Source organism: Astyanax mexicanus, chromosome 23 (assembly GCF_023375975.1).
Source record: "Astyanax mexicanus isolate ESR-SI-001 chromosome 23, AstMex3_surface, whole genome shotgun sequence".
Taxonomy (NCBI): domain Eukaryota; kingdom Metazoa; phylum Chordata; class Actinopteri; order Characiformes; family Acestrorhamphidae; genus Astyanax; species Astyanax mexicanus.
The window spans coordinates 31,730,347-31,745,672 of record NC_064430.1 but is presented as its reverse complement, the minus strand read 5'-3'; the positions used below and the strand labels follow the sequence as shown (position 1 = coordinate 31,745,672).

At 36.0% G+C, this 15,326-nt stretch overlaps 1 protein-coding gene across 2 annotated transcripts in view; it reads left to right on the top strand.

Moving 5' to 3' along the window:
• The first annotated feature begins 2,171 nt into the window (after positions 1-2,171).
• Positions 2,172-15,326, top strand: part of myzap (myocardial zonula adherens protein) — a 61,599-nt gene continuing 48,444 nt past the window's right edge. Inside the window, exons 1-2 of one of the 2 annotated variants that reach the window (XM_022670484.2) lie at positions 2,172-2,251; positions 4,671-5,137. In XM_022670484.2, the coding sequence (XP_022526205.2) occupies positions 5,075-5,137 (63 nt within the window). In that variant the 5' untranslated portion in view covers positions 2,172-2,251; positions 4,671-5,074. The remainder of the gene's footprint in view (positions 2,252-4,670; positions 5,138-15,326) is intronic. The other variant, XM_022670483.2, reaches the window with a different exon arrangement.

Sequence of the window (15,326 nt, the reverse complement as noted above, 5' to 3'; positions counted from 1 at the left end):
AATTAAATAATCGGCCTGCTAGTATCTAAAAAATGGCAATAATCTGCAAAATTAATCAATAAATAATCTATTCAATTAATTAAAGGTCCATCACTACTCCATGATTACTGATTTCAGAATATGATAATCACAGACACTGAAGATTCATACTGGATTATCACTCCATAATTACTGATGTCAGACTGTAAACACCACACACACTGCAGTTTCATGCTGGATTAAAGTCAGCGCACTGCACTGAGTAAAGTCACTCAATGAAAGTGAGTACAGAGAGCAGCACACAGGCTGGTTAATCATTTCTCTGCTCTGCAGCTCAGTGTGTTTGATGATTCAGTAAATGATTAACTGTACTGTGCAGGACCAGATATCTTCTGATCTGAAGGTCAACAAAATCTCACAGCTCATTAATTCATTCATGCAGAGGCTACATCACACCTCACGGTCACGCTCAGGGCAGGGACATTTCAGCTACGGAAAACTTTTTATAAATGAAGAGTTTTGAACAAATGTAGATTAAACATTGTGTTTTTTGGTTATAATGGCGATGATGGAAAAACAACCTTTAAACAGTACTCATTTAAAACTGTCTCAGAGGCTTTGGATAGAGCTAAAATTCGGACATTGTTTTATGTGTTAAACTTTACTTACATTAAATATGTGTATATTGTTTGGATTTTACTATTGTGAATTGTACTGTGTAGTTTTTACTGTGTTTAAAGAGACATTTAAATAATTATGCTCACTTTCACCTAAAAACATTTTGACTGTAAAAGAGCCCCAACAATTCTTTTAAATAAATATTGGTTTAATGTCATTTCAACACTAACCGATGTGTGTAAATAAACAAACAAACAAATAAAAGTTAAAATAAATAAATAGGTAAAAGTTTAAATAAATAAAGTTTGTTTTAATGTTGTTTTTTCATCATCATTAAAAGATGCATTCCAAAATATGATTTAGATTTATTCATTGTATTTTGCTAAGTGTAAGGGCTTCCCACAAATAATGATACTACTGCTGCTACTACTACTACTACTAATAATAATAATAATAATAATTGTCTGAAGGAGAGCTTACCTTTGTATAGCCAAATGTTCCATATATAATATAGATATATATGCAATAAAATAAAATAGAAATATGTAATCTAAGCAATAACAAGCATAAAACACATTAAATAAGTAAAATACATTTCACAATTAAATAAAATCAGATATGTGTTTTCTGCCCCCTGTTGGATTATCAATGTACTGCATTAACCAGAAAAATAAAAAATTGCAATTTTCTTGAGCAAGATTTTAACAGCAATGGTGAACTATAAAGAATAAATCGTAATATATAAAATGTTACTATGCTAATTATTTTATGATTCAGATTTTAATAGCTTTTTAAGATGTTAGATTTAAAGGGGGGAACTCAGGCATATTCCTTCTCCCAAAATGTAATTAATTTCATAGCACAGCTTCTAAATGGCAAGAACACAGTACACACTATAATAATTAAATATATATATATATATATATATATATATATATATATATATATATATATATATATATACATATATATATATATATATATATATATATATATATATATATATATATACATATATATATAAATATATATATATATATATATATATATATATATATATATATATATATATATAATAAAAGTTATACATATTTAATATAAGTAACATTTAATATACTCATATAAAATTATAATGTTGAATCAACATAAAATCTATTAATTCTGACAAAGCAGATCAACATTTCAACGCTTTATAGATGGAAGAATAAACAGTATTTAATCTACTTTTACATTTGTGTAATGAAGAAGTATTTTACAGTACAGAATATCTCAGTTTAATCTTTTTAAACACAATTCTTCAGGGAATCACTGATTCTCTAACCTTCAAGAGAGCAATTTTTTTTTATAATTCAGGTGTTATTTCCATTAAAATCTAAGTAAAAGTCAATGTGAACATTAAATCAGCACATTTACCTCACCTAGATTGACCCACTAATTAACTTCATCTAATTTTATAATTTATTTAAGCTGTAAAATAATGTTTGTATATTAAGGCCTATATTCCAGATCATCTGCAGTCATGTGACACTGTCATGTGATTGCTAATGTTTAGGTGTTGGGCTGAAGCTGAACTTCCACACCAACACTGAGAGTTTCCACAGCACTGAGCTGAGCTTTACCTTCACCATCAGCAGCAGCAGCAGCAGCAGAACAGGTGTAGTGTTCTCTTTATCTCTCACACACACACACACTCTCACACACACACACACACACACACACACACACACACACACACACACACACACAAACACACATATACACACACACACTCTCTCTCTCTCTCTCTCTCTCTGTTTTATTGACCTAAATCTAGTGATAATGTTGCCAAATCAGTATAATAACAACCATTGCAATACAATGTGGAGGACATACACTTTTTTACTTTTTAACTACATAATTCCATATGTGTAATTTCATATATCTTTAATATTAATGTACAGTATAGAAAATAGATTAAAGAAAAAAAAATAATTAAAATTACATAAAAAAAACTTTAATAAGACAAACAAAAAACATTGAATAAGAAAACGTTTCCAGATTTTTGACTGGTACGGTATATTTTTCAAACAAGTGTTTCATGATTTGGGATCTGTGTATGAAATTTGCCAAATTTTTGCCAAATTATGCTGAATTTTAGGTATTTTTAGGCGATTTTACTGTCCCAGACAAATGTGAGTCTTGAGTGTCGAGTTGCGGTCGCGTCATCTCGATGGTTCAGTATAAGAAGGTTGAGATTGAAGAGCGTGTTTAATTGTATCATAGGTCTTAAGACTTGGCTCACGCAAATAGTGCCAGTAACTGTGTCAACAACCAATAGGAGCTGGACATGGATGAGACTCCAGCGATGGCTTGGAAACCACGGTTCTCCTGGAGTGTAAAAAAGGAGGAGAAACTGGTGGAGCTGTGGAGGGTCTTTTTAGCCTGTGACTAAAAAATCTGTGACTTGTCTTTAGATATGAGAGGTCTTTTCAAGTAGTAGATACTGAGTCTTTTCAAAATTATGTATGGTTAGCATTAGTGTTCATCTCTCTGCTCTCTCTCTTTGGGTTACACACACACACACACACACACACACACACACATAAACAAACACACTCCGGGCTGGGTGTGTGTGTTGGGTGTGTTGGTGGTTGAGCTCCTCCCGATCAGGAGCAGCAGTGAAAGTCCTGAGAGCTGCAGGCAGAGGGAGGATCCCAGTCAGAGAAATGTGGCCAGACAGGTCCATCCAGAGGCCACGCCCACATAGCTGTCTCTCTACACCTGTTTTACCTACCTACCTACCTACAGCCAGCCTTGTAAACGGATTTATTCTCCTTGAGCTTTTCCACATTTTTCCTTTTTACACTCACAAACTAAAATGTACTTTTTGGGGATTTTATGTGATACAAAAAGAATATAAATTTTTAAAAAGTTGTATAAAGTGTGGTATTAATAGAAAATAGAGCCCACCTGTGTGTATTTTATTAGCAGTATGTTCTGAGTACTTGTAAAGAACATTAGTGATTAAACAGTAATATAAAATACATTTAAGTTTGTGGGTGTATCGTGGACAAAAGGTCCAAGGTCCAAGATGGCGCAAAATTTCTTCTTCTGCTGCCCTTTAATAAAGAATCTGAGACTACTTTTAGGTAGTGTACCTCCTGGTGAGAGTTGACTGCCTGCTACACATGCCTTTTCATAAAGACATTGCCCAGTACACAGATTTAAGGAGAGTTGCATCATTGGACTGAGAGAAGCTGGATGGTCTCTTCGACAAATTGCCCGCCATTTAGGCCAATCTGACAAAGCTGTTAGGAGAAGTTAGGAGCAGTAATTATGTGATTAAGTAACCTGCACTGCCACAGAGTGAAACTGTCAGGTTTGAGTGTGGTGGCTTTGTGTTAAATGCTTTAATTCTGCCATGGCTGCAGAGCGACACACTGCCCCTACTTCTGATGATGAAGATGAATTGGAAAACCATTGTGTACAGGACATAGTGCAGCCAGATGTGTTTCCTCGCATGGCTTCTAGCTGGAATTTTTCAGCAGGATAATTCTCACCTACACACAGGTGCCAGATATATAAAAATCCAGTATTTATGGGAGCAGCTTCAGTAACCTACAAGCATAGAGCAGAATCTACAGGCCCAGCTATAACAACCTGTGGGTACATTTGCTGCAAGATGTTGTACAGAACATTTAACCCTAGAGCCTGCCTTTAACTAGAGCCTGCCTATCTATGTTCCTCTCTCTCTTTCTCTCTCTCTCTCTCTCTCTCTCTCTGTAACAATTTCACTCTTTTTCTAATTCTATCACTTTCTCACCACCACTGATTCTCTCTCTCTTTCTCTCTCTCTCTCTCTCTCTCTCTCTCTCTCTCTCTCTTTGTCTCTTCACTTTTTCTCTATGTCTGTCTCATGTGAATATAAAACTGTTTCAGCAACAATAAAAGAAAAGTAAAATTTTGGTATTTATACTAATAGAGAAAAAATAATAATAAAAATGCCATGAGATGTTACTGACTCTCTTGCTCTCTCTCTCTCTCTCTCTCTCTCTCTCTCTCTCTCTCTCTCTCTCTCTCTCTCTCTCTCTCAGTCAGGAGGAGCCTGTCAGTGGGTGTGCATGTGTGCTTATGTGTGTGTGTGTGTAACTCTATCACTTCTCTACACAGTGCAGTATTGCTTTACACTCTGTTCTGTGCACACTGGAATACTTCAATCTCTCTCTTTCTCTGTATTTCTCTCTCTCTAATTCTCTGTTTGTCTCTCGCCTGGTCCTATCATCCGGAGGAAGGAATTCTAACAGGCCTGTTGCTCGGAGGGGAACACTTTTTTTTCCTCTGTCTTTAGCTCTTCCCCTCTCACACACACATATACAAACACACACACACAATCAGTCACTCCTTCAGTGGACAGTCACCCACAGCAGGGGGAGCCGGTGGTGACACGGAGTGTGTGAGAGTGTGTGTTGTGGACCGAAGGGGACATTAAGAGGGAGACATGCTGAGAAACGGCACAGCTGGTTCGGTCACTACCACAGCCTCTCTGGATCAGGGAAATGAGGTAAGAAGGACGGTGCTAATGAACACACACACACACACACACTTACTATGACAGTGTCAACAGCTTATTATGACAGGAGCTGTCTGTAGGTTGGTTGTATTAAATTATTATATACAGACTAATGCTTATTTTATTTCAGGCTGTAATATTGTTAATATTGGTAAAGCAATTCACAGTTATAAGTGTTATAGGTTTATTTTATTTAAGGAAAATGGTGTAAAAAGCCTCTAAACTGTAAACATATTAATTACTACATCAAAATGCTTAACTACTACAAAAAGAGTAACTGGAAAGTACTTGATGCTATAAAACTTATTTTCAAATTTTATAATCAATCTGCATTATTTAGTAATGCAATTATTTAGTGTTAATGATTTATTCAGTATTTACTAGGTATTGTTTAGTATCTATATGACTATAACTAGTGTTTACTGTGAAATATTCACTGTCATAAATTATTTAGTATCTGCTATTAAATGTCTGTCTACTATGACATCTTTAGTGTCAGCAATGAGACAATTAATGCCTAAAATAGTGAATTTAATATGTACTATAAACTATTAAGTTTCTACTGTGGCGTACTTAGTCATATTTAGCGTCTGGTATGAATTTTTCAGTAGCTACTCAATTTTCATTTAGTATCTACTATAATATATTAAGTATTTAAAAAGAAAATATTGACTGTATACTTGAGCAATTTAATATCTATTAGGAATCATTCAGCTTGTCCTATGAAATACTCTGCATTTGGTAATAATGGTTAATTGTCTACTATGGGTGAATTTGTTCTAAGGCCTATTCAGTATCTACTACTACTACTACTATCAATTATTCAATATTTACTCTCTACCTTCAATGAAGTGTGAGCCAAAATAAGTATTATATGAGTAATTATTAATAATAAGTTGTATTATCTTGCATCAAACAGGATGCACAAACGTTATGAAGTAATGAGAATGTACAGCTCCTGAAAAAATTAAGAGAACAGTTTCAGTTTCTGAATCAGTTTCTCTGATTTTGCTATTTATAGGTTTATGTTTGAGCAAAATGAACATTGTTTATTCTATAAACTATAGACAACATTTTTTCCAAATTCCAAATAAAAAATATTGTCATTTAGAGCATTTAGAGAGAAGATTAGAGCAAAGATTTGAGAAATTGCTAAAATAACAAAAAAGATGCAGAGCTTTCAGACCTTAAATAATGCAAAGAAAACAAGTTCATATTCATAAAGTTTTACGAGTAGTTAAGAAATCAATATTTGGTGGAATAACCCTGGTTTTTAATCACAGTTTTCATGCATCTTGACATCATGTTTTCCTCCACCAGTCTTACACACTGCTTTTGGATAACTTTATGCTGCTTTACTCCTGGTGCAAAAATTCAAGCAGTTCAGTTTGGTTTGATGGCTTGTGATCATCCATCTTCCTCTTGATTATATTCCGCTATAAACTACTATGAAGAATTTGGAATGGAGATTTAATGCTAAGAGTTTATGGTGTAAAATGATTGCACAGTTCAGTGCTGTAAAAGTTTGCTGTGAGCTTTGATGTGTCTTGTTTTTGAGGTCAGGTTTCCTTACTGCTCACACTTCCCTACTTTCCGGTTCCACTGACCGGTTAAATCTCTTAAACAATGGCGTAGCCCCTTCTGTCCCCCCTCTCTCCCACTCTTTCACTGTCTTTCTGCTCCGGGTCCTGGTCCAGCTTGTGCTGGGGTTGGTGTGTTGGTTTGTCCTGTAGGCTGTTTTCTCAATGCTCTGACCACCCTGTCCATCTCTCACACTCAGAGTTTAATAGCCTGTTCCCATCACTGCTAATCACCCTCAGCGTCCTCCGCTCATCCAGGGATATCTTTAGCACTGGGAAGTGTGTGTGTGTGTGTGTGTGGGGGGTGTGGGGTGAGGGGGGTATGTAATAAGAGCTGTCTCTGTGAGGGCCAGAGCCATGTCATGTTTATTTTATCAGCGCAGGGCATTGAATTGAGTGCAGCTTCAGTCAGCGGCTGCTGAGAGCCTGGCTCCTGGCTAATCAGCTAACTGCGCTCAGTTTAGAATCATATTCATACGTCATCCAAAAGACAATGATCAAAAGACTTTTATCACCAGACCCAGTTCTGTATATTGGTGTATATAAAACACATAAAGATAAGGGATTCACGATTATAGAGGAAGTGATTCAGTGTGTCATGAACTCTTTCACAATTCAGAGTCATTTATGAAAAAACACTGACTGCATTATTTAAAAAAATAAAGATAATGTATTATTTTATACTCTTATATACTTATATACTCTCTTTTATATTTTTCTACATCTGAAAATGGCTTTGGCTTAGAGGTGGGCAATGCAACAATATTTTATTATATTATAATAAAGTTTCTTAGCGCATTGACAGTATACATTTTGAGCATATTGAGGATACCATCAATGCCTAATGAAGTCACTGTACTCAGTATGGGCGCGTGATGTATATTTGTAGTTTATAAGAATTTGTTGCTACTGATGCACTTTAATTGTGATCACGAGAATTAAGATAATGTCATGTTTTATAATGCAATGAAAGTTGTTTTAAAAAAAGTTTTATTTTAAGTCTTTTTGTTGCATTTTTACTGGTTCATTTATTATGAAATTTGTCCACAGTTTAAAGAGCTGCCATATTTTAATTCAGTGTATATATTATGAATTGTCTAGTGTATACTATTATTCTGTATCTACTATAAATTGTGCATTATCTAAAATGACATTCAGAAACAGTGATGAATTAATCACTACCTACTGTAATCTATCCTTTTTTCACTATGCATTATTGGGTGTCTTCCAAAGTAGCACATTATCTTCTCTAATGTATATGAATATACTATGAATGTTGTAAAATTATTACAACATTCCATCATTAGCATTAATAAATTATAAAGTGCTATGTTGTTTAATGCTATAAACTATAGACAACATTTCTCCCAAATTCCAAATAAAAATATTGTCATTTAGAGCATTTATCTGCAGAAAATGAGAAATGGCTGAAATAACAAAAAAGATGAAGAGCTTTCAGACCTAAAAATAATGCAAAGAAAACAAGTTCATATTCATAAAGTTTTGAGAGTTCAGAAATCAATATATGGTGAAACGACCCTGTTTTTATATCTCAGTTTTCATGCATCTTGGCATCATGTTCTCCTCCACCAGTCTTACACACTGCTTTTGGATAACTTTATGCCTTTACTCCTGGTGCAAAAATTCAAGCAGTTCAGCTTGGTTTGGTCCATCTTCCTTTTTATTGTATTGCAGAGGTTTTCAATTTGGTAAAATCAAAGAAATGTATCATTTTTAAGCAATCTCTTATTTTTTTCCCCAGAGCTGTGTATAGGATCTACTGTGCCATGTTTGGTATTTACTGTGCATTACTTTATTCAGTTTCTACTGTAACATTATTATTTTTTAAATAACAGTAACATTTAATTTATTAGTTCTATGACATTCAGTTTGTGACATACAGTATACGACAAATCAAAATTTGCAAATATGACAGCAATTGTCATTTCCTAATTGTGATTCTCTAACTATGAATCACTGATGTAGATTTGAACACTGTCAGTCAATAGGTTTTGTTTTAATAATTTTTGGATGTGAAACAGTCATTTCCTGAATGCCATTCTTTAGGGTCATTTGGTTTCAGTTGTCCTGATGTCTGCAGTGATAATCGTGTTTTTGACATGTATCAGCTGCAGCGCTGCACATGTGAATCCACAATTTATTTGCATAATAGGTGGAATTTGTATGCACCACAAAGTGTTGCATACAGCGGCCGTCCAGTTCCCAGCAGCTTGATTAATTTCATACCCGTATCTTTCTCATCTTTCTCAGAACAGCACAGCACACTGTACAGAGTGTCTGATGTCAGTTCTGTTAATCAGTGCTATGATAATTAGTGAAGATGCATCATTTTTCTGAAAGGCCGGGTTTCCTCGCTGCTCATGACTCCCCAATTTCCTGTCAGACCGGGCATCTCAAACATGTAAACAATGGCCCGACTCCAATCTAGACAAACAAGAGCCTTCACTGACTTTCCCTTCTCTTCAATTACCCCCAGGCTCAGTTTAGTGTCAGCTACATTCAGATTCTTATTCTTCTTGTGTTAGCATCACACAGAATGAGAGAAAATATTACAGTTTTTCTCACAACAAGTTTTCTCAAAACAGTCAGTGCAAACAGCTAAACTCAATGAAATATCTGTAGCTCCTAGCTCGTAGCTCCCTCAGAATTCTTTGTTTTTGCTTTAAAAGCAAATTTTTATTTCAATCAACTTGTCAGTGGCATCAGAATGTCTAGTCTGTGTGTCATTGCCTCTGAACAAGGCAGTCAAAACACTTAGTCATGTTGTCAACAGTGTACAGTGTGAGTATACAGACATCCCAAGTTGCAAAAGTTGATTTCAGGGAGGTTATCCCCCCCCCTCCCCCGCCAAAAAAAAAACAAAACAAAAAAAAACTTGCACACACACCAAAGGATAACGAAACTTTACTTTTATATTAATTAATTTTAATCTTTTTCTTTTTGGAAGGCCCTGCCTCTGCTTTCCTTTTTTTTTTTTTTTTGGAAAAAAAGCCTTTATTTGACAAAAATTGACAGTTACAATATCACAAAAAATTGCTCAACACCAAAAACATTTCATATCATATTACAATAATTATTAATATTGCCTCCGCCCTGATCTGCTTTCTCTCACTCACTGAACAAAATCCCGTCCGGGAGGGGGGAAAAACACTACCCGCCCACACTAAAAACTGATTGGCTGTCTCACAGACTCTTTGCAGAGAACAGGCCAATCAGAACCCTCTCTGTTTTCTCTCTCTCCTTCCCACACGACATTAGAGAATAAAAGTCTGTGGCCTGTGTGCGCGTTTGGGGCGCTCGTTCTGAATTCCGGGAGACCATATGACTCGCGGGCATCAGGGAGCCACTACCGAAATGTGGGAGACTCCCGCAGCTTCAGGGAGACTTGGTTTGTCTGGAGTATATTGTGATGAAAACAAGCTTTTGATTGAAGTCAAATCAATTAAAACTGCATGTGTCACACACAAAATACAAACTTACACAAAACATAGTTAATCATGACTGTATGTGGGAGACTGACAGCAAGAAATTGGACTGTAATCAAACCTTTTGAGTAATATTCTTTTACTGTATTGTTTGCACTGCAATTTGTTGACAAAAAATCTGACAAAAATTTAGGAAAGACAGACAGCTGTTTGACAGCACTCTGTACACAACACAAAGAACAAACTACTTTACTTACTCTAAACAACCTGAGACAGCAACTTAAGAAATTATATTTCTTTCTTTTTTATGCATTCTGACTCTCCTCTTTGTTGGGCCACATGTTTTCATTCACATTACACTGAATATCATCCCCTGCAATGCTTTTGAACGATCATTGTTTTTTCAATATTTGGCTGCACCCGGCGACCAGCTTCCAGCCAGTCTAAGACCAGGATTTTACCAACTTAACCAACAGAGTTTTATAGAAATGTATAAATTATGCCTGAGAGATTATGATAACATGTTCAGCACTTTTGCATGTAATGAAGTAGGCAATGACCTAAAGCCTAAATGTTTTGGAGGGTGAGACAATTGCATGGATATTCAGTACAACACATTTTGATGAGCACGACAGAAGCAATGGATAATGCAAAAAACAACTGAAAATTGTACATGTCTATTTGCATGAATGACAAACACATTTGCAATATGAGAAACACAATGAGAAATGCAATTGTGATGTGCACAAATGACACGGAGACATGGAGATTGAATTTCAGTTCTGATCTGAGAAATGTACCAAACCAATTGAGAAAAACTGTAAACATACAATATAGAACCCCAGTGAGTAATGGAGGCAGGGAAACAGTCCCTCAGAGCTGGAGGAGGAAGAAACACTGGGACTCACATGTACCTTATCACATGTACTATCAAGGCTAATATATAAGGGGGGATCCATTCTCCTCTGATCAGACATCTTTTAAATGAATGTTAAAAAGTCATTATACATCCACATGAATATCTGCATATGTAATATATTCAGGTGAATAGCTACACCAGCAATGGAAGCAGATAGAGTTTATATAAACTTGATTGTATTTGGTAATAGAGAGTGAGCAACTAGACCGAGACAGGGGGCAAAAACTGGGCAGTGGGCAGCTGGTCTGTGGTGAGTGATGGGGAAACTTCCATCAGTCGGGCCAGACCAGAGGTGACCACTAGGAACATAGTAAGGAAATGGAAGACCACAAGGACAGTTCTTGTTAAGCCCAGAAGTGGCAGGTCAAGAAAAATATCAGAAAGGCAGAGAAGGCGACTCTGTTTGTGGCGTGCTTGCAGAAATGGCTTCTTTCGCATCACTCTCCCATACAGCTTCTCCTTGTGTAAAGTGCGCTGTATTGTTGACCGATGCACAGTGACACCATCTGCAGCAAGATGATGCTGCAGCTCTTTGGAGGTGGTCTGTGGATTGTCCTTGACTGTTCTCACCATTCTTCATCTCTGCCTTTCTGATATTTTTCTTGGCCTGCCACTTCTGGGCTTAACAAGAACTGTCCCTGTGCTCTTCCATTTCCTTACTATGTTCCTCACAGTGGAAACTGACAGGTTAAATCTCTGAGACAACTTTTTGTATCCTTCCCCTGAACAACTATGTTGAACAATCTTTGTTTTTAGATCATTTGGGAGTTGTTTTTTGTTTTGATGAGCCCATGATGCCACTCTTCAGAGGAGATTCAAATAGGAGAACAACTTGCAATTGGCCACCTTAAATACCTTTTCTCATGATTGGATACACCTGGCTATGAAGTTCAAAGCTCAATGAGGTTACCAAACCAATTTTGTGCTTCAGTAAGTCAGTAAAAAGTAGTTAGGAGTATTCAAATCAATAAAATGATAAGGGTGCTCATACTTTTGCACCGGTCAAATTTTGGTTTAATGCATATTGCACATTTTCTGTTTCAATCCTGAAATATTACTGTGTCCATCAGTTATTAGATATATCAAACTGAAATGGCTGCTGCAAACTCCCAAATATTTAGAACTAAAAATGATTAAGATTAATAGGGGTGCCCAAACTTTTTCATATGACTGTATAATTAGTTTTGACTGGATTTATGGAGAAAAGACAATATAAAACATTATCAGAGTGTGATTATCTAATAACTCCGGCAGATTTGAGTAAAACAGCCCAACTAAAGGAGAGATCCAGAAGAAAACACAAACACAGAGGCACCCTGAAACACCAGCATTCACTCACTCCACCGTTCACAAACCTGAGTGATGGTGTGCAGTGGGCTGTTATACTACTTTAAGTTGCACCTTTTGCAGGCATAGATGTGCAGTGCACATATACAGCTTGTCTAAATAATGAAGAGAAGTACTGCCAATAGAATTTGACTCTTTGGAGTAGATAAACAAGAAAATATTGGTCCCATGCCTAATAACAGATAAAGAATAGAGACAAAAGCAAATGTATTTATGAATTACTTAATAAAATGATTATGGTTACTGATTAGTATTAGGCTGTGGAGCAGTGGAACAGTGTTCTCTGGAATGGCTGTGGGACAAAATGTTGATATTGCGATACATCTTATCATTTTCATTTGCAATATATTATCGATACATGGTGTTAAATTAGGTGTAAAAAATTAAAGTTACTTTTTTCAGTAATTCATTTCAAAATGTGAAACTCATATATTATATAGATGTTTTACACACAGAGTGATCTTTTTTATGCGTTTATTTCTGTTATTGTTGATGATTATGGCTGTCCCAGACAATTAGAATGTTGTATAGGACCAATTGGTACTTTTGGCAGTGTGGGCAGTGTGCCAAGTCCTGCTGGAAAATGAAATCTGCATCTCTATAAATGTTATCAGCAGAGGGAAGCATGAAGTGCTGTAAGATTTTGTGGGAAAACAAAACTGCACTGACTTTAGACTTGATAATAAAAGACAGTGGATCAACACCAGCAGATGGCATGTCTCTTTATCCAAACCATCACTGATTGGTGGAAACTTCACACTAGACCTCAAGCAGTTTGGACTGTGTGTCTCTCCACTCTTCCTCCAGACTCTGCTTTACAAATGAAAATGAAATGTAAAATTTACTGATGATCAGTGATGGTTTGGAGAGTCATGTCATTGGGTTTTTATTGGCTGTAAGCCATAATCATCAACAATAAAAGAAATAAACACTTAAAATAGTTCACACTGTGTGTAATACATCTATATAATATAATGGATTACATAAATTAAGTAACTTTTTAATGATATTCAATTTTTTTTGCTGTGAAGTATTGTAGAGAATTGTTTTGCAATATATCGAATAGCGCAGAATCACAGTGCCTTGAAGTTGAGGCAGGTTGTGGTGATTTTTCATGATCCTGACCTTCCGAACACTTTTGTCACTGAACACAATCAAATCCACACAGCTGTCCTCCGGTCTTTAGTAGATATCCTGTATATATTTATCATATTGTATTTCTTAGCTTTTTCATGCAACACACTGACATTTCTAAAGTAGTTCCAGAGGTTTTACAGTCGTTTACAGTTTCGTAAACACTGTAATCAAAGTGAAACATCATCAGATATCTAGATTCTCTATAACTCGGTGAACTCATAGTTTCCAATACAAATCTCTCTTTGATATGATATCACTTAAACATATGATATTCTGAGGTGCTTCAATGTCAAAATGCAATGGGCCATAATGAGGCCATATTTTAACTGGAACATCTCTGATGTCTTATTTAGATTATATTCTCAGTAAGTGACTCAGACCTGTATTGAATTCAGCTGAAGGAATATTATGCAACCTAAAAGGGCTTTTCATTCCAAAGCATTTCAACAATTAACGTTGATACAGTGGAACATTTGTGCATTATAAAATTACTGACATAACCATTTAACCTTCCAACATGCATGATATGGACACACAAGTGTTTAAACAGAAAGAGAGAAAAGAGTTAGTCTGCATTTGTTAGAATAAATCTCTCCACTGTCCAGGTTAGACTTCCTAGACTTCCTAGAGTTTGGGGTTTTAGGCATTGCTGTGAGGATTTGAATGTTAGATGAAGCATCGTCTTTCGAGAAATCACAGTTCCACTGCTTCACAGCTCAGTGTTGGGGAGGGGATTTGTACCCCTCCTTATACCACACACCTTGCAGTAGGCATGGTACCAATAGGTTCATGCTTTTTTTTTTGGCTTACCACCTAACCCTCAGTTCTGGTAGAAACAGGAGAGTTGAGGTGCACATTGAATTCTGCGTGATTTGAGCAGCCGTGGTTTTATGTTTTTTGTATATAATCCAGGTTAGCACCCGAACATCCCTTTCAGACAGCTTCCTCTTACAGTGTCCACAGTTAATCCTGTTGGATGTGTTTGGTCCTTCTTGGTGGTATGCTGATATTACCCTGGATACCGTGGCTCTTGATGCATCGCAAAGACTTGCTGTCTTGGTCACAGATGCTCCAGCAAGATGTGCACCAACAATTTGTCCTCTTTTGCACTCTGGTATGTCGCCCATAATGTTGTGTGCATTGCAATATTTAGAGCAGAACTGTGCTCTTACCCTGCTAATTGAACCTTCACACTCTGCTCTTACTGGTGCAATGTGCAATTAATGAAGACTGCCCCAATTTAGCCATGAAACCTCCCACACTAAAATGACAGGTGGTTCAGTTTCATTGTCCAACCCCTGTATGTATATTAGTGGGATCAATCGATTAAAAAATTAAATCCGATTAATCACGTCAATATTCTGTGATTAACTGCTTTTGATCTTCTTAAAACGCAATTTGTTTAGTTAATATTTAAATGTAAATAAAAAAATTAATGTAAGCAATGTAAAATGCAATTTTATTTATATTAGTGGTGTCAATTTCAATACTCTATGCAGCTTAGAGTAGCTAAATGCATTTATTAGCAGGTGTGACCCCAATTCTTTGGAAATATATTGAGGACTTTGGACAAACTGCTTTCCATCATAAACAGTGATAGTCACCCACTGCATCTGTTTAGTTCTCGGAGCTGCTCAACCCACAGACTGAGGAGATCATTTTTCCCCAGAGCAATCAGCCTTTTTAACTCCTTCCGTTGGGGAAAGGATGCTGCTTTAGAATATTTCTTTATTTTTATTTGTTTAAATATA